The 20,133-nt window shown below is 44.9% G+C and overlaps 1 protein-coding gene across 1 annotated transcript in view; it reads right to left on the bottom strand.

Moving 5' to 3' along the window:
* DOCK4 (dedicator of cytokinesis 4) overlaps positions 1-20,133 on the bottom strand; it is a 194,114-nt gene that overhangs the window by 32,812 nt on the left and 141,169 nt on the right. Inside the window, exons 29-33 of the mRNA XM_025046816.1 lie at positions 18,067-18,215; positions 16,275-16,360; positions 11,509-11,604; positions 10,748-10,808; positions 6,655-6,748 (exon numbers count right to left, since the gene is read on the bottom strand). Coding sequence (XP_024902584.1) covers positions 6,655-6,748; positions 10,748-10,808; positions 11,509-11,604; positions 16,275-16,360; positions 18,067-18,215 — 486 coding nt within the window. The remainder of the gene's footprint in view (positions 1-6,654; positions 6,749-10,747; positions 10,809-11,508; positions 11,605-16,274; positions 16,361-18,066; positions 18,216-20,133) is intronic.

A 20,133-nucleotide genomic window follows, 5' to 3' on the forward strand; every position in this document is an offset into this window, starting at 1 on the left:
GGGGAAAGAGAGAGAGAGAGAGAGTGTGTGTGTGTGTGTGAGAGAGAGAGAGAGACAGACAGACAGAGACAGACAGACAAACTGTTGTGGGCTGTGTGACATGACTTCCCTTGCTGGCCCCGCAAATCTTCAGCAATAGCTGCTGAAATCATTACATGTTTGGTGTGGCTGAAATTTCTTGGGGAAACATTTAAAGGGATGATTTTCTGTATATATACGTGAAAATCATGACCTGTGGGCTTAAGCATAACTGACAGAGAGAGAGTACATATAATAGAATACAGTCTACGGGTCTCTTCTTTCCCTGAGCCATAAATATGGCCAAATAGAACAAGAAAGGGGACCGGAATTCCTTGTCGTTGATGAAGGACTGTGATAATTTTCTCCTTCTGACACTGTAATAACCAACTCATTTATTAGATTGAATAGAATGGACAGACCCTGACGCTATTAATCCATTTAACTACCATCCCTATATGGCTCTCAAAAGATAGTAGGAGCTTTTAACACAATATCAATAAACGGTGATTCTTTTTCTTCATTTATTTGCCTTAAGGGTAAACCACACACAAAGCTCTAAAGTAACATGTTAATTCGAACGCTATGATTTGGCCATAAGTAGCTACAGTAAGAAAGGGCTGGGTCTCTTTCGCTTTTCTCTTGCCTCGTGAGTGTCACAGTCCTGAGACAGGCTCTGGCCTTTTTCTCTTCAATTGCCTTGTGAGCTCAGTCTCCTGGTTTCTACGATTGTGCCAAGACCTTTCATAACGCATCAGCGGTCTCTTACCGCCCTCTGCTCAGCTGGCATACTGTAACCAATATGACCTTCCTTCGATGAAGTCTACCTTTTTGCTCCCCTGATTAAAAACTAGCCAGTGACTCGGGAGCTAAGAGCATAAATTTAGGCTTCCTAACGGGACAGAGAAGGCTGGCCGCGATGCCGTCCCCACAACCACTCCCCTAACCACTGTCTCACAGAGCACAGGCGAGAAGGAGCCACCGCTGACTCTTCCGAGAAGCCCCCAGGCCGGGGCCCTCGATCCCGTCATCAGCTCTGATGAATGAGACACACGTGGCCTGATCCAGAGATGGACACAGTGTCCACTAAAGGGTGTCACTTAACGGGTGGACGCACAAACAGAGCTGAATGGGCACGACGTAGGTTGCCATGAAAAACTGCTTCTGACAGGACGAGAAAGGTAATAATGACCAGGTCATAAGATCGGTGCTATGTCTGAAAAGCCTTCCGGTTCGCTCTTCTGACCTTTAACTCCCCATACGTCCTTCTGATGAACGCCGAACAGCTAAGGTAACCTCATGAACGTCTCTGCTCCTCCAGCCACATTCTGAGCCAGCGGTGGCGGCTGCCCTCACAAGCCCCCCGCGGACTCACAGCCCCGCTCACAGCCTGTTCCTTCAAGGCTTTCTCCCTCAGCTGCCACATAACTCCCCCTTTCTCTTAATGATCCAGCTCGAGAATGATCACCTTACTCTCTGGGACTCCTTTTGTGTGGCCCCCAGCACCTGAGCACTCAGAAAATATCCTGGAGACGGATCATTTTACATGACAAACATGAGGACAGAGGGGAACTCTTCCACGGCTGAAGCCCACGGCTGCCGGCGGGACATGGCTTTCAAAGGGCACTGAAGGTCAAGCTCATGGAGGCGGAAAGAACAGTGGACTCGGAGGGGAGGCGGGATGGGAAGTTACTGTTTAATAGGAACGGGTTTCGGTTTGGGATTATGAAAACGTTCTGCAGATGGACGGTGTTTGCAGGAAAATGGGAATGTGCGTAACGCCACCGACCTACGCACTTCACAAGGGTCAAGACGGTAAATTTGATATGATTACATTTTGCCACAATAAAAAAGTTAAAAAAAAAAAAATGGCAATGAAGGGTTTCTAGTCCCCAAACTGCTTTCTAGGCCACCACTGCCCTGGGATGGTCCGGGGGATGATCAGAGGTGTGGGCGAGCTGCTCCCCCGGACCAGTGTGGGAGAACAAGCTGGCCATCGGAGGAAGCTGACCAACGACCGCATGGGGACCTGGGGAGGCGTGCCGACAAGTTACACCTGTTTCAGAATTTGATTCAAGAAAATGATGATGAATATCTGGGGTAAACAGTGTGTGTAAAAGAAGCCACAGAAAATGTTCGTTAAATAAAACATTCACCTCTGAGGCATGAACAACACAGCAGACTCCTGAGAAGGATTCTGAACACATTAGCAAACCGTAGGTGTTTTATTGTAATATGTTCTATATTTATTCCTCTGTATCTTTAGAAGACAATATTATGTATTGAAGAGGGAAGAATGAATCACAGGCAAAATTTCCAACAGATCGTCTTTTCCAAAGTGTTTATAATTGAAAGGCATTACCACATAACCTTGTACGAGCCTCTGGTTCCATCGCCGTGAGAGGGACACGGTGAGGGACCAGCACGAGGAAAGGATGACACAGGAGCAGCGCGAAGGTGAACGGGGAATAGAGAGCCCACTGCAAACGGCTGCGAAGGGTTGAGCCGCTTCCACAGAGCCCTGTGCAGACAGAAACACCCTCCACCGAGTTCACGCTCTCCAAGGACACACGAAAATGAGGAAGAAGACGGAGGAATCGAATGTTACATGGAAAAGGAGCTCTTCCTTATGCCTTTGGGGAACATAAAAACTGCAAACAAATTAAAGAAAAAGGTTTACCCCTTCCCAGCATAGAATCAGGTTTGGACTTCGTCTCAGAGAACCAGAATATAACTTACCTATCTGTAAGAGCCTGTCATCGGTTCCTTCTCAGTTTTTTTTTTTTTTTTTTTGGAATGGACTTTAAATAAAACCAGCCTCCCAGTTTTTTTTTCCAGACGTATAAAAAGTAGGTTCACCATTTTTCTTAAAATTTGGCTACTAACTGCCTAAAAAATGACCATTTAAACTCTCAGATAACGTAATCAGCTCAAAACTCTTAGTCTAATATTTAACCAAAACTATCAGCACATCAGTGTAAAAAGATATTGGGACCTCCTTAGAGATGAGGGAATTACCAGTATTGAAGGAGAAAAGTCTGCTTTCCAGGTGTTAAAATTTAATTGAGTGCATTCATTAGTGATGCATTTATTTAAATCTCATGTTGTAGGCACTATTCTAAGAACCGAGAAACTAAGAAGAAAACATCATCTCTGTCCTCAAGGAACTCACCCTTTAGTGGGAGATATCTCTGTCTGTCTGTCTGTCTGTCTGTCTATCTGCCCACGCGCGCGCGCACACACACACACACACACACACACACATCTTATATAACTAGTAACAAAAACAATGAAATAAAACATTAGTTTAATGGACATCTGAAAAATTGCAAGGGAAAAGAACTGGAAACATCCACTCGGCTCAGGAAAGGTGGGTGGCGGGGCATGGGGTTGGTGAGGGGAAGAGAAGGAAGAGAATCGCAGGAAGGTGAAGAATTCGTGGAAAAGACGATGCAGGAGCTGGTCCCGAAGGACGAAAAGGAAGCGCACACAAGTGGTCAAGATGAGGCCGAGCACACAGCATCGTTCAGTTACGATGGACCTCGAATGAAGAGGTCGAGCTTCCTTTCGTAGAAGACGAGCATGGATGACAGAGCTCCGTCTAGAGATGGAGCTGGCAAAACTGTCGTCAAAGGCCAGACGGGGCATGTTTCAGGCTTGTGGGCCACATGGCCTTTGCTGTAGCTACTCGGTTCTCCCACTGCACAAAAGCAGCCACGGACACTATGTAAATAAGAGGTCTGGCTGTGTCCTAAGAAAACGTTCTTTACAAAATCAGGTGGCTGGTCTGCAGGTCGACGTTTGCCGATGGCTGTTCAGGTGGGAGATGAGAAAGATGGTAAAAGCCCAACTCAGGCAGAGAAAGTAGAAACAATGAAAGGGAATCATTCTGAGAGACGCTTAGGAAGCAAAATCGGGAAGACTTCACGAATGATTCCTTGACGGAGGTTAAGAGGAGGCCTATGTCAGGGACAGTGGCAAGGTCTCCAGACTGAGCCAACAGCGATGCTGTTAATGGGGAGAGCGGAACTCGAGCTAGAGGCACCCTTCAATTCTGAGCACACGAGTGCCGTTTCAGAAAGGACCCCTTTGCTCAAAGCCAAGGGAGCGGCCACAGTTCCGGAGCCCCGTGGAAGACAGGTGTGGAGAATGACCAAGATTGGTGGTTCCTAACGCCGGTTAAAGGGTTCAGGTTGTGTTAAGACGCAGTGAGGACGTTCCGTCCCATCCTTCCCAGTGAGGGCGATGAAAAACTCGAGGCCGACTACAGAAAGCAACCGCTGGAAGACTCCGAAAAGCCAACGAGAGCAGGAAAAACAATACACAAATAAGGGCAATAGAGTGGTGATCGCCTGGTTTTACTTTTGCCTCTCCTACCTCCTGGTGTAGACTGCCCTGTGTCCCGCTACTGCGCATGGGAATAGCAGGAAACAACTCCAAGGCAAGTCCCTCCAGCCAGAGGACAGAGAGGCCCTTCTGTGGGACGGGGCGCGTTTGACTTCTCTGGTCCATGCTGAGTCCTGGGAACAATACTACACACCTGCGGTGGTAACTTGGGGGTGACCACGGTAGCATCGGCAGCTTCCCCAGGCTTTTGACTTTTGCTGCTTGGTCCCCAGGAGGCCAACCGTAGGGAGTACATCAAGCCTTGGCTTTGAGTATTTGGGCTTTGTTCAAGCCAGACTACTAGAAGCAGCAGCCCCGGAGAGACTTGAAGAATGAGAAAGATCACAGACAGAAGGGAGGTGGAGAAAGGGCTTTTAAAGTCCTGAGGGTGACATCCGGGGCTCACTCCCCAGAGGCACACGTTCAGAAAAGACCACAGTCTACAAAAAAAGATTCTGAGAAATGAACTGTGATGGAGAGCTGTGTCTCGGTCCCAGACTCCCTCTGGTGACACACATGCAGGAGGGCCCAGAACAGGACTGCAAAGCCTTTGAAAAGTAAACCGACATCAGGACCGCAGTCTTCAGAAGGTGGTTAAGAACGTGAGGTTTAAAACTAACTGGATTGATTGTCTGCTTAAAAAAAAAAAAAAAAAGTCCATTCTCCAGGAGATTTTAACGGAATCCACAGTCTCATAAGATAAAATTGTCCAGGATACAATTCAAAATTACTTGATATTCAAAGAAGCAGGAAAACAAAACAAACCTCAAAGGAAAAGGCGATTAACAGATGCCAACCCCAAGATGATTCAGTTGTTGGAATTACTGACAAATGATTTCAAGTAGCTATTGTAACCAGGCTCCTTGAAGCAGAAGCGAACGCTTGAACAGAAAGCGTGAAGTTCCCTGCAAAGAACTTGAAGCTATAAAAAATAAATAAGTAAAATAACAATTGCCAATTGAAAATTTTAGAACTAAGTAATACGATAATAACAAAAATTAAAATTACACAGAAAGAGCTCGACGGCTGAATGGCAATGACGGCAGAGAGTGAATGGACCGGCAGAAATCATCTCAGCGGAACGACGGAAAGAAGTAGCGGGGAAAAAATGGACAGAGCCCCAGGAACTCGTGGAACCACACGAAAAGGCCTAACATTCACGTCACTGCAGTCCCAAAAGAGAGGAGAGAGATTGGTACGGAAAGTATATTTGAGGAAATAATCTCCCCAAACTTCCCAAATTTGGTGAAGGAAATAATGTTTCTGGATTCAAGAAGCTCAGCAGACCCAAATAGGATAAACTTAGAGAAAACCATGCCCATAAATACCATAATCGAACTGCTGAAAAATCAAACATAAAATCTTGAAACTACCAGAGAAGATTACATATTCCGTACAGGGGATCGATTTCAATGACGCCAGGTCTCTCAGCGGAAACCACGGAGGCCAGAAGACAAGAGAACGTGTTCAACGTAGAGAAACGAAAGAATCCTCTACCTAGAATTCTAGACCCAGCAAACATACCCTGCTAAAGGTAGTCTCAAATCAAAACAAAACAAAACTCAAATAAACAAACAAACAAAAAAACACATTAAGAGAATTCTTCACCGCTAGATCTGCTTTAAAAGAAATACTAAAAGAAGTTCTTTGGGTTGGACGAAAGGGTACCAGAGGGAAACCAGGAACTTCGCAAACGAAGAAAGAATAATAGGAGTGGCAAATATGTGAGGAAATGTAATGGACGGTCCCTATCACCTCACGCTCTTTAAAACGGGTGTGACCGTCGAAAGCGAAAATTATGACGTTACCTGATGGGGTTGTCAAGGTATGTAGATACAGCACCTGTGACAAACACGGCATACCATGGAGAGGGTAAAGGGATCTCCAAGACAGTAAAGCCCCACCTCTAATTAGACTGTGGAAAGTCAGGTATGTGTGTTGTAACCCCAAAAGCAACCTCTAAAAGAACTATGTAAAGAGACAGAATAAAAAAGCCAGGATATAAATGAAAATGGAATACACAGAAATATAAGTAAATGCAATTAAAAAATATTTTTAATAGTCGGTTTTTTATCTGACACGGAGGTTGAGAAACAGAGAACGAAAAAGACCGACAGACGGCATAAAAAACGCATCTAATTTTGAAACGGAAGCGCTTGACTCCGCAGCCCCGGTTATAAAAAGCAGAGGACGTATCATGTTTACTACCGTGTCCAGCCCACTGCCCGACCTGCGCCAGGCGACAGTTACCTGTGAAGTTCTGTGCCTTGAGATGCAGATCGTAGAGTTTGTGAATGTAGCGTATGTACATCTCTTCCTTGTTCAGTTCGGTCTTATAGAAGTTCTGTAAAAAAAAAAAAAAAAGTACAAGTGTGGATTGTTCCTCAACAGTCGGGTCTGCAAATGTTCTGCTGAAATTCATGGTTTGAACCAAGAGAATTAAGTGATGCATTTTTTTCATATCTATGTCGTTACAAATATCAAGGAGGCCCGGTGATGTCTTTCCAATTCAACTCTGTGTTAAACGTGACCTAGAAATCACTGGATACGCCGGAAAAAAAAAAGTACAAGTGTGGATTGTTCCTCAACAGTCGGGTCTGCAAATGTTCTGCTGAAATTCATGGTTTGAACCAAGAGAATTAAGTGATGCATTTTTTTCATATCTATGTCGTTACAAATATCAAGGAGGCCCGGTGATGTCTTTCCAATTCAACTCTGTGTTAAACGTGACCTAGAAATCACTGGATACGCCGGAAACTTTTGCAGGGTGTTATGACCACTGATTCACATCTCTTTTGTGACTTTCTACTATTTTTTGATGGTTTAATTGCCAGTGGACAATCAGCCTATTCAACTAAAAAACAGTAAAAGATGTAATAGATTAACCAGTTTATTAAACTTAATCAGTAATATTCGAAGGATAGTTTCTTTGAGTTTCAGACACATTTTTGCTCTAAAGAAAAGTTTCTAAGATACATATATAAGGATGAGTAAAAACAATGTAAAAGCATTTTTTTCCCCCTGAAGAATCATGGGAAAGAGGGTAAATGAAAAAGCTCTTTAATGTTAGGGTGTTATTTCGAGTTTCTTACTTGTGCTAGAGTTTAAATGTTTCTAATTTATTGCCAAAAAATAAAGGGATTAATAACAAGAGATTCTGTTTCACATTATTCTCATAGAGGCATGCTTCCTGAAAATACTTTATTTACTTATAAAAATGTATCTCGACCTTACTAAACCTCACTAAATTTTAATATTAGTTATCAAAAGCTCAACTGGACTCACCGGAACACATTCTGCAGGCATTTAAAGGTAGAGTATGAGCATCCACATCTCTTTCTGCACCACGTTAGAAAGTACATTAGTCCTCACGGAACGCAGTAAACGCAGCGGCCAACGTCCACGGAGGTGGACTGCAGAAAAAGCGTGGCGCCAAGACCCCCCGCGAGGCTCGCGGGGGGCAGCTCGCTGCACGTTATGAGGTCCCTGCCTTAGGCGTCTGACTACGATCAGTGTCGACGCCGTCGTGCTGACTAATGCTCCTCGGCGTCAGAAGGAAAGTGGGTAGCGATGGGGGCACACGTCTGCGACCTGACGGAGCGACAGGTCTTGCGTAGCGGGAAAGGCCTGGAGTTCTGGAGGGGTTTGAAGTTGATTCGCTAGCGAGGGCTTCAGTAAGGGACTCAAGCAGCCGTTGTGGCTATTCGATTATCCTTGAGCTTGAGGCCTGAGGACCTTCTGTCAACGTGCGTTGTGGACCCCACCTCACAGGTGTCCATTCTTCAATGCAAGGGCGCTTCTAGCCTTGGAATGCTGACATTGAGTTACATCTAGTTTATACCATTATCCTTCCCCCTTTTCCCCTTGCGTCCCGCAGAACTTGGCATTCTTTTAAAAGGCTAAGTAAATAATGCTACTCTCAGCTCTCATTATTACCAAATCATTTTAATTAGCGAGAATTGTTGGACCGTAAACACAAGTCTAACGGCCCCTTAGCAGGTTTTTACATTATTAAAGGATGATTTGCTCACATAGCTTTCTGGTAAGAAGCAGCTTTCTCTGAGAACAAAATAAGTGATCGCTCAGTAAATGAATAGTGCTTTAAAAAGAAAAAATCTCTCCCATGAGCGGATGAGAATATTTCACATATGTCTGGCAAAACTTGAGACACAAAGAATAATGCCATCTCCTAGCATTAGTCATGTCAAAGATGATGCATTTTTACCAATTTAACACTACAGTTTAACTCCGATCTCGTAAAGAAAGCCAGAAAGCTCCTGGAGACAATCTGGAGTTGATCTCTCCAGAATTAAGAAGAATCTCTAGGAGGAAGGAAGCAATGGAAGAGAATCATAATGCTGTTGGAAAGCATCAAGAACTTCCCGTATGGACTAGAAGCACGAAAGAGTGGCTTCAACATTATATATTTGGTCCTTTAATAGTAAGTATTCTCGTGCTAGTTGAACAGCTTTAGAATTAGAACGGCTTTCAAAACGGTAAGTGCAAAGCTAGCCAGATAGCTTCTCTGTGTCGAGGAAATGCCGATGGGGCCACTGACTTTATTAAGTCTCGGGTCTGTTCCCGCTGGGAGACAAGTAAGCACACTGAGGGCGAGTAGTGAGTCCTTCGTCCGAGGAAATGCTCGCTTATTATACCGAGGAAACGAACTGAGGGTCTGCATTTATCCGTTCTCCTTCAAACGGTAGACACTGTGAAAGTTCAGGACGACAGGAAAAGACTCTTTTGGAAAAAAGGTAAAAGCTTTCCTTTGAGGTTATTTATCAGACTTTGTGCCCAGAGTGAGGGGACAGCGGGAGTAAGGACACAAACTGAGAAGACCTAAAGCTTACAGAGAACTTGGCTTTTCTCCCCAAACACTGACGTGTAAGCAGAGGGATGGAGAGGAAGCTCAAGGTCAGGATACTGACCGTGGTGAAAGGCTGGCAAAAAGCTGGGGAAATACAGACGGGAGATTTGAAAGTGAGGATGACCACGTTCAAGGTTGGAAATGAGAGCTAAGGGGAGAGGTCAACGGGCTGAGCCAGTGGGTCCGGCCTAATGGCCTGGAGGGGACCGCCGGCGGTAACCGGTGACCGAAAACGGGGAAGAAAGTGCATAACGAGGTGTGGCGTGACGGAGGACGTCGGGTCCCACTACCTTTAGCGACTGATGTTGGAGGTGGAGATGTAACAAACTCGAAGTGAGGACACGGTGGGCGTGGGAAAGAGGGTGAGTCACATACCCCGCGATGAAGGACGGCGCGGCAAGAAAATAAATGAGGGAAACGGTAAAAGGACAGTCATGACAAAGTGGAAGTTCTGAGCGCCAAGGACGGGCCGTGAGGGGAATAAACAGAACAGAAAACAAGCCTGAAGCCAGCGACCCAGGACAGGACAGAACCAGAGCGGGCACAGGGCACGTTTTCAAGATGCGGGAAAACACAACAAAGCAAGGAGAGTAAAGGACCGCGTGGCACTATCTGCGGAAGTGACAGACGGTGAGCTTCCATTCCTTCTGCAGAGTAAGACCAAGGGGCCGTGACACTCGCAAAGTTAGAGTCACGTGTTCCTCCATCTCACACCTGATTAAGGAAACTTAGCAAAAGCACCACTTTACTCTAGAGTAAAACCTGAAAAATCAATGTCTAAATTGTACGATCATTCTTTTGCCCTGTGGTGAGAATGTCACTCTACTTGTTAGTTAGGAGACATTTTCATATAAATGTAGTTTTCCAAGGACAGGTCTGGTTCAGCCTGTCAGCCTCCCATCATATTTTCCTTTCAAAAATGTCCTGTTTGGGTGATAAATTACATGGTCATCCTGCTTATGATCCAAACCTTCATAACAGTGGCATTATCAATTTAATTTGCAAAGCAGCTAGAGCGCGCATGTGAGTGCGTTTAACAGGAAACTGCCGTTTATTCGCAAAGGGAGATGACTGACGTGTTAAAACGCAGAACGGATCCAGGGGGATGGAAGGGAAACGTCTGCAGAGAAGGAAACAGGCCTCTGCTCTGGACATGGTGCTTCTTCCGTGGCCAGCGACAGAAGACTCCAGGACGACAAAGCGTGGGGCAGAAGGACGAGGACCTCGCTTCCGGTGTCACCGAGCTCGGCCGGCAGAGCGCTGCGGGGAAGGCAGCCCGCAGCGCCCGGCGCCGATGATTTTTTTGGGCTCTAATTCAACCTACAGCTCGCTCTGCTTCTTTCAGAAACACTTCTAAACTCTTCTAAGACACATCCAGATAAAAACGCACTGTGGATCAACGCCAGACAAAACACAGTATGTCTGTAAGAAACAAATGTTAGTGTGCAAGGAGGAGGAGGGGAGCGTTTCACTCACCAGAAGGCTAACTGTGCAGCCGATCTTCTTGCCGTCCACCTCCCCCATTTTCATGCAGTCCCTGAAAACAAACGGCGGGAGTCAGAGCTCGGGCTTCCTCCCCAGGGGCAGGTACAGATTGTTCATTTTGGGGGGGAAAAAGTACTGTCAGCCACCAGAGGCGACCTGCTGTTCAGATAAAGGCTCAGCAGGCTGGAGAAACTGCCCGAGGCGGCGAGGTCTCCGGTGAGGTGCGTGTGCGGTGGGGGGCGTGAGGCGTGAGCTGGCAGGCCTGGCCATCCACCACGGGAATGAGGGCTTTATTCTTCAAATTCAACAAAAACACCACGCATTTAAGTGGAACACACTGCTCTAACGGTTTAGATAATTTTTTTGAAAGAATGATGACTGTGAAAGCAGCACGTCGTACGGTTAGCTCCGCATGACACCGTCTCTGCCCCGAAACTGACGGGTCTACTTACTGGTCCTAACGGGCGAATCTACATACCAACAACAAAGAGCCCCTTTACTAATAGGACCCTTAGAACCCTCTCCATTCCCTAAGACTTTGAAAGAACTGTCAACCAAAACAAAACAGAAAGACGGGGGCAGACAAACCAAACGCTCCGAACCAGCTAGGGGAAAAGTCCATTCTCTCACCGCCTACGGTTCCGGTCTGCTCATCAATTCACGTGCTGAACTCAAGGGCACGGCTGCCTGTGCCCTGACCCTCGTCTCCCCCTGGGACGCGGCACGTCTGGGAACCACGAGCCTCGGCTTACCTGTAATCCAGCAGCCTCTCCATCAGGCGGGTCACAGTGGCGATTAATGAGACGCCACTCTCCCTCCATGTTTCCCGCTCAATTTTCTTCAGGAGACTGGAAAAGAAAGAACCCAGGGCATTTTCAACATTTATTTTTATCAGTCACCATGACAACCATTTTACTTTCATCAGTACCTTAAATGCCTTAGCAACCACTGCAACATCTTATAAGTAGCACGATTTGCAAACAATGTCTTACCTAGGATAGGGACCAAATAGCGGAATTCTAATCCCGGAAGCATTGACAAAGCAAATTGATTTTCAGATTATCCAAGTCATAAAATACGAACACATGCACATAATCATATTTTCAAAATAGACAAGCTCCTCACAGCTCAAAGACATTTTTCCCCTAGCTTCTCTTAACGCTAAAGGGCTTGTGCCTCGCCACATCAAATGACCCTGCGAACAGCGAGAACAGAGTACCTGTAAGTTCACTTTTAAGTCAGATCTTGCTGTAGTCACATAGAAATGCTTTCCTACCTCTCAGCGGAATGCATCTTCATCCAAGCAATTTTCCTGCAACGCAACTGCTCCAGAAAAACCCTTGTACAGACGGGATGACGTTGCGCTGCGCGTTTAACATTTGCCCACTCGATACATATTGTACTATCTGTGCACTCACGCAACAGTTTCATTCACTCTGCCGTTAATCACAGAGGATTTTCTCTGTGGTGGTTACAGCGGATTGCTGACAAGAACTCAGCCACAGCTCCCTCCTGCATTTCCCCCTCATCTTACGCACCTTGGAGCCCAGGCGCTATGTAAACACAAAATAATAACAACCACAGCAATTAGGATCTGCTTTATTTTCATTTCCGCTTCTCGGCAAATTCACCACACGCTTGGCAAAGCCTCTATGACTGAACTTTCCCCCGATGGCAAAAGTTAGAACATAAGCATGACAGCTCAGGGTTCTGCCCTACCCCTCCGGACTTCGTGATCGCTCGCTGCCGTCTAAAACCCCGTTTGTCTTTCATCTCGGTTTCAGAGATAACACAGAAAACAGGCACGATCTCAGCCTATCACATATTGTGCTTCGGAAAAGAGACTTTAGAGAAAAAAGCTATTCTGGCGAAGCGTTTTGGGGGGCCCGTGGCTACGTTCTCTCCCAACTTTCCTCCCCAATTCTCACTTCTTCTGGCTATTGTCATTCTCGTGTCCAGCCGTCTGTCTTGTCTCATCTGATGCCTGTGCATTTCCGGTCACTTGTTTTTCTGGTTGATTCTGAACCGTCATCTAGACTAAGAAGGGAGCGTAGCATATGGAAGGATGCAGCTTGCCCTGACTAATCCCCCAGGGAAAGGTCCTCTGGTTTGTTTAAAATGTGTTTTCCTTTTTTTAAAAAAAATCTCTGAACAGCACCTGTTTCAAGCCTCAATGCCAAATTGGTATTGAACCAAGTGCTCAAATGACAATCTGTGTGCCAAGGCAATGCCGGCTGATGCAGACATTTCCCCCGAGTGACAGCCCACACCGCATCTACTTTAGAGGCTGAAAAACAAAGAACTCAAGTTAAGTAATCATTCTAAAAATATCTGGAAACTTCTCTTATGGGCATGAGTTTCATGGGTTTTCACAGCCTCCTGACGCAGTGTGAAAGCGGGTGGCAGCATCCTCTCGTGAGCAGAGGCAAAGCTTTGCAGAGCCCGTTCCCTCGCCTAACCCAATGCCCCGGTGTCGGGCCAGGTCTGAAACCCGCCTTGTGTGCTTCCACTCTCAGGCTTGCTTTTGGGGTCGAGAAGCCTGGCCTTCCAGTCTACCCGACGCAAATGGAGAAGGAGTGGCTGTTGGCAAGAGAAGACGCTCTAGAAAATCTGGGTGACTGGTCTGTCATCACGCCCACACGCCTGGGCTGAGTGCACAGGAAGCATCTGATAACAGTGCGAAGTGACTCCTTCCTGCTAATACACAGGCAATGGGCTCCACGACACTGGGCGGCGGGGTAAACCACAGTCCTACGGGGTGACCTACTGCTCATCAGGCTTCTACTCTGCGGAAGAATATTGGGAGGCGTGCAGGATTTGCCCCTGAACCTACGTCTCTCTGTATGGTGACGGGGCTGAGTTCAAGGCCATCACTCTTTGTCCAAAACGCCCATGTCTGTGTCTGCTCCTCTTAATCCAAAAAATCCAGATACTTAAAGCGTGTGTTATAGAGCTAACCCTCTGTCCCCAAAGTAAAATGAGTGGTCCCCACACAGAAATCTTGGAAATGACTTGGAAACTCCCTGAATTTCTTAGAGCAACACACGATAAAGCACAGTCAAGGACTATGGGAGAAGTTGAGGTGGGTGTTTCCTCTCCTGGAAAGCCCCTTTGGCCCCCTAAGGCTGGAGGTACCCCTGCCGTGTGCTCCCACGGCACGGTCGCTGCTGCCTCCCCAGCCCTGGGCGGCCGCCTAGCGCAAGGGGGTGCTCGATAAATAAAGCCGAATGAGCAAATCGAGCAGAGCCAGGGGAAGTGAGTTTAGTCCTGAGACTCGATTTTGATGCATGCCATTGGCATCTATGAGCCACAATTTCAGCATTATCAAAAATAATAAATCCAGACTCTTGCTTATTTCAAAAAGATGTAGTATGGGTACACAGAGATGATGTTAGGATTAGAGAAAAATGACCTGAGTTCTTGGGAATGAAGGCAGCATGCTAATTTACAGTCTCGTCCTATGGCTCTTCTGGTAAGTATTGCATTTTCAAAAAGCAGTAAGCTGCTCCCGGCTCTGAACAAATTCTAAGAAGCTTTAGACATGAATTACAGAGAACAAATGAGAATCTGGACCACAGCGACGTGCGTTCCCCATTTATAACGTGTGTGGTGGCTCGCTGTGACTATACTAACTCATCGGGATGTCTATGGCCAAAGAAGCAACATGCAATTATTTCCTGAAACACAGTTAGATTTTCACTCGCTTTTCTGAGCCCAGGTAGTAATGATATGTAATTATCACTTTCGATTTTATTTATTCCCAATATGCTGATCATAAAAGCATGAAAGTACAATATTTATGGGAACATTTCCAGTAATATGCTAAAAATCAACAAAAGAATAAAAATCTCTACTGAATGAATCAGGCACCTTAAAATAGTCCTAATTACAGACTCTTAATATTTTAATTAGTAGTTTGATTTTAATGCCAAGGTACATCTGCTATTTCAGAGTCATATTTATACACAAGCAATCCAAATTGCACGCCATCAGGCCTCTATAAAAGCAGAGGAGAGGCACTATAGAACTATATGAGCATTTATTAATCTTGTGAATTTATTATAAAAATTAATCGCAGATCTCAAGAGATTCATTACACTGAGCGCTTTCTCCTTTGAGTTCTTTGTTCAAACCAGGGACTAGCAACTGAAGTGAGAGCAGTTTTCAGAAGCGATTTATTATATTGGATGAGGTTGTAATCACAATTCTCACTAAAATCCTGCTGTCATAAAAGACAGACGCTTTGTCTGTAACAAGGAACGAGGGCTTGGCGAATAATTATCTCAAGTTCCAGTTTAATTACAGTCTCAGAGGGAAGTGGTGGTATTCAGGATTCAGCACAAAGAGTGTATTTTATCAGATACCACCACCGCCACCACCGGAAATCTGCATATGCTTTCTTGGCTTCTCTTTTCAATATAATTTTCTTAAAAGCTTGAAGAATGATTCTGAATCAGGCAAGTTGAAATCTATCAGTCACTAATAATACTTTCCAAACCCACATATATTCATATATCCACTGCTCTGAATTTATGATCGTAAAATGAATTACAGAATTTTGCATTTGGCTAATAGTTCTAAAGCATTAATGTTTAGTTTTAGGTGATACCTGGGCATAAATACAAACGAAAGCATATTCTGTAATAGGAAAGCGTATTCCCAGATTGTTTTGCACTTCTGAAAGAAATGCAAATATTTTCCAGGTGCAATGAGCTACTTCTTTCAAAAAGAAACTCTTTATACGCATACTACCTTTGAAAATGGCTAAAATCCACAGAAAGCTGTAGAGAAAACAAGGCTTAGAATTAAAATCCTAAAGTACCAAAACTTGCTTAGGCATCCTCTCTGGCCATTTCGCACAGAGGGTGAATAACCAGCCAGTACAAGCAATGCATCCTGGGACTGCGATCCCATTCCACTGATGAGGACAACCTGCAAGTCCCTTTACAACACTCTATTCCTTCTCCATCCTCCATACAAATCCCAGTCACAGAATTTACTGGAAATGGCTTGCTTCTGTGATATTCTAACGAGAAACGTTTAGGACACAGTTCACGATGCCGAGCGAGCGATCAGTATCGCCGAATGGGATCAAGTGCCGGAGAACAGGGCAAACGGGGCTCATTTCCCCAGCAGCAGCTCGGCCCAGAGACCTCGCTCTGGAAAGCCCTGCGCCCTGGACTCCACAACCACACTGCCCGTCTCCCTTTTCCACGCGTGACCCTCTCTAAAAATCGTTATCTTGCAGCCCCGGTTCTAAAGTGATTAGGCATGCAAAGGATGAGATTCATGATGCAGCACGTGACCTGTCCTAATCAGAGATTAAAATAAGAAGACACATCTAATCATCGGTATAATGAGATCGGTTCACCGGAGTGAGGCCATTATCTTTTATTTCACACTCCGCAAAGGCAAAGCGCTCCGGCAGGGCCGACGCTGCCTCTGCAGCTCTCAAGCTCCTTAGCACTGACACCGAACCCCCCGGATGGGACCGACTCGAGATAAACACGTTACTCACATACTGTTGAAGAGCTCGCGGTACGTTTCATCACCTTTGCCTTCCGACATCAGGCTGTCCAATTTGTCAATTAGTTTGGCTTCCACCTGAAACATACCCAAACGTCACTCTCTCTTTCCTTTCCCTCACATAAAAGCATTTCTAGGCAAACTGAAATATATTTATATCTGCGAGAGAGAAGGCCACGATGGCGTGAAGGTGACACTGTCAGCTGTGGCTGGTAGTAGGCACCCCTCGGAATTCTAGGGGGCTAATTTAGGCCGAGCATCCCGACTTCGAATTCACTGCAGCGTAGCACTGGCTGCTGCCAAAGACATCTATTTGTTGATTCAAACACAAATGCTTGCAGCCCAGCTTAGACATTTGAATTCTTTTTTTAGGTGGTATAAAATCTGGCGAGTCCGATTTCTTTCCTTTTTTAAAAAATCGCTATATATATATTTACATATATATACATGCACACACACAGGAATATCAGCAAACTAACATATCCACAAACATTAATTTAAATCTCTGATGTATTTTATATCTATTTTCTTTCTCAAAACAGTTCGAGGTTGCACTAAATCTCTGCAAAAGTTGGGACTTGCCCTATCCATGTACAGATGGTAGAGCCACAGAAATATTCTAAGTCAGCAATAAGCAGCAGGAGAGAGAAAGGACATATTTCCTGAAAACTGTAGTCGAAAACATTTATATTTTCCAGGATGTGAATCTTTTAGGATGTGAATATCAGGAAGGCAGAAATGTATATCGAGGCAGCAGAAGAGACAGAAAATGAAAACCTCTGCACAGCCAGAGTTAAACATCTGGGAACTGGGGTGACATCCGAATGTGCCAAAGCACTACGCCCAATTAGTTCCTCCTTTCAATAGAATTTCGATAAGAGGATAAAGACCAAACGGAGGGACAGTGGGTCCTGCCCCCGCACACTTTTTAAATAGCCTTTCATGCACCTATTAGCTTTCTTGAAAATCAACGTAGCTATCGATACAGGTGACATCGTGCTTTTGATAACAGGACGGTCGGACGCAAGCACTAGGCTTGCTCGTACGGTAGGCGAGCTCTCCTAAGACCTGATAAAGGCTTCATTTAGAGGAGCGTGAAGGAAGGCCAGGTCCTTCACCCAGGTAAGTGCGGAAAGGTCAGTGCAGTGGCGTGTGAACAGAACGCAGGCCTCGTGTCGGCCACCTGAGTGACGCCACAGCGAGAGCAGCCGATGTCTTCTGAGATCTGGTTTTGTAATAAGAACCTCTCTCTTTTCAAAACTGGGGCAGAGCTATTAGAACCTTGTCAGCGAGAAATGACAGATTCGACTCCTCACAATCTCCTTTGCAAGAATGTCTACCGCTTTCCCCTCTAAATTAATTCTCAATGCTTTGAGCAAAAAACAATAAAACCCAATGTGCATCGACTGCTCAGAACTAAGCCATTCACCCAGTACAATGTGCAGACCACCGAGAGTTCAGTGATTTTTAAGAATCATTAACCTTCTGATTCTCCCGTGTTCTGTCCAGCTGGGAGCAAATAAAGTCTCTGCCAGTTCTTAAGCACAGACCTGGGAAATCACAGCCTTTGTTAGCTGCGAGGGAATGAAATGGTTTTTCAGGACTTCGCAGAGGCTCGGGGCAGCACAGGACCAGAGAGACGTCCGAGGCCGATGGCTGGAATCAGGGGCCCTGGATGGCTGGTTCGCTGCTCGCCTCCCAGCTCAGAGTCAAATCTGGTAGCTGAGAGATGCTTGATGAGAACGGGGTCTCTGCCAGCGGTTTTGAGGTGTGCGCCCGCCTACCTGTTTAAAATTGCCGCTCCGCCTCTGCTCCCAGTCCATCATGTCGTGAAAAATAGGAATCATGACATTCCGGAGGTCTGGCTGGGGGATCAGGGTCACTTCTAGGAAGGGGCCGATCAGGGCGGGGATGAAATGCAGCTTGTGCTCTCCTGAATCGAATAAGATATTTGCATTTCAGACTACTGAATCTTAAATACGATTTCAGAAAATATTACAAAATCTGTTTAAAACTATTGTCATGAGTACGTACTCAAGTATAGCGGTCTCCCCAGCAAGAAAATAGCTCCCTAAGCAGATACGGACACAGTAAATTTCAAGGTGTTGATTAATATTTCTTCATTTTGATTTAAAAAAAAAACTAGGAATTTACTTGTTCCACATGTAAAAAGCCATAAGATATAATTAAAAATTATATAGATCATCAGGACTTGGCTACGTATCCTATTACACAGTCACGCATTAAAATTTGTATGCAGTCATTAAAAATGAAGTTGAAGATGGTGATGTTCTTCAATATAATTAACTGAAAAAAAACAAGATACACTACTGTACGTACAGGTATGTCTTTCATTTTAAAAAAACTGACAATCTACAAGATTATAACCCCTAAGGTTAACTACAAAGGCTATCTCTGGGTGGTAAGATTTCAGGTGATTTTTACATACAAAAAATGTGTCTCCTATCTGTGCTGCATAATTTTTCTTGTGGTTTATTTTACATAGTAAACACACAGCCAAAAACAAAATCTAAATGGCAGTCCCCCAGAAAAATATAACAATTTTCTGGAAAAAAAAAACTTCAATGTAACAACAGTGAACTCAAAATGGTGTCTTAGCAAGTGCTCAAAGGCATTGATAATTCAGAGGAAAGGAAGGTAGGGTGGACACAGGTGATTTCCTCTAGCAGAAGAATGTTGAGTTCTGTCCACTACCCTAATCACCTGCATTAAATCTCATAGTTTCTATTTTTATAATAAGAAAAGGGTGTGCTATGGAACATGCACGATTTCTCGAGAGCTAACCTTTGGGATCAGGGATGAAAGCAGGTGATACTGAAAGCACCTGTTTACAACCCACAGAACGAATTGGAAAGCTGAGCAGAAGACAGCTGGCTTCGTGAAAAAGGATAATTCCCCTTCGTTTTTCTTTTCTGCCTTTGATCTTCTGCAATAACAGTCAAACACACACGAAATCACACTGTTCAGAGTTACCTGCCAATTTTAGAGTTGGCAGGTAATACCATCCCATTAATTCGCTTTGTTTTTATTATTATTTTTTTGCACTAGAAGGCATTATGGTAGCCATAGAGCTTGGGCAAGTGCAAATATAGAGTTTAAATTTATATTGACTTTAAAGGCGTTTTTAGAGGAAAGAGAATATGAAAGAATTTGGAAAGAGGGAAAAATGATGGGTGAGATCAGAGATGGCAAACCCGAGTGGGGGTTTGGCATGTCACCGTTTTTGTTTTTGTTTTTTGTTTTTCTGTTTTTGTTTTTGCGCCTGGAAATGCCTTGGGATATTTCCACCATCTTTAGAATGTGGTCCCCACCCTTTTTCTCTCCGCTGTGGGGACATTAGCAGGTGACAGTGAGCCAGTCCCTGCCTGCGACAGTCCTTCCACATCTCTGAAGGCACAGACTCCTTTCCTGTCTTGCGTTTTCATCAAAGGTGACTGCTTCTCATTTCTCTAAATTACTAATCCATAGCCATTATGTGTGAGGAAATGGCTCGTAATTCCTTTTGCTTTCTATCTTTATTTTTGGCTCAAGTAATCTTTTATTTTTACCAGGGGACTACTTAGTTTTGCTCATCACAAGAATACCTCCTTCTTATTCATCAAAAGAAACTTCCTCATCAATAGACCTTTTGTCAGTCTTCCTCCCAAAAGAATGAATATTTCCAAGACCAACGAACTCACTGAGGCAGAATATATAGAAACATCGGTCCCTCTCCCTGTATGTCCTCCATCCTCTCTACATATTTTAAGCAGGCAACCAGCAGCGAGCATTTGCAATTCCTTTCCTCGTTATTTTTGTCAGGGCAGGAAGAAGCAAATCTGAACTCAATC

Source organism: Pteropus alecto, unplaced genomic scaffold (assembly GCF_000325575.1).
Source record: "Pteropus alecto unplaced genomic scaffold, ASM32557v1 scaffold21, whole genome shotgun sequence".
Lineage (NCBI taxonomy): Eukaryota > Metazoa > Chordata > Mammalia > Chiroptera > Pteropodidae > Pteropus > Pteropus alecto.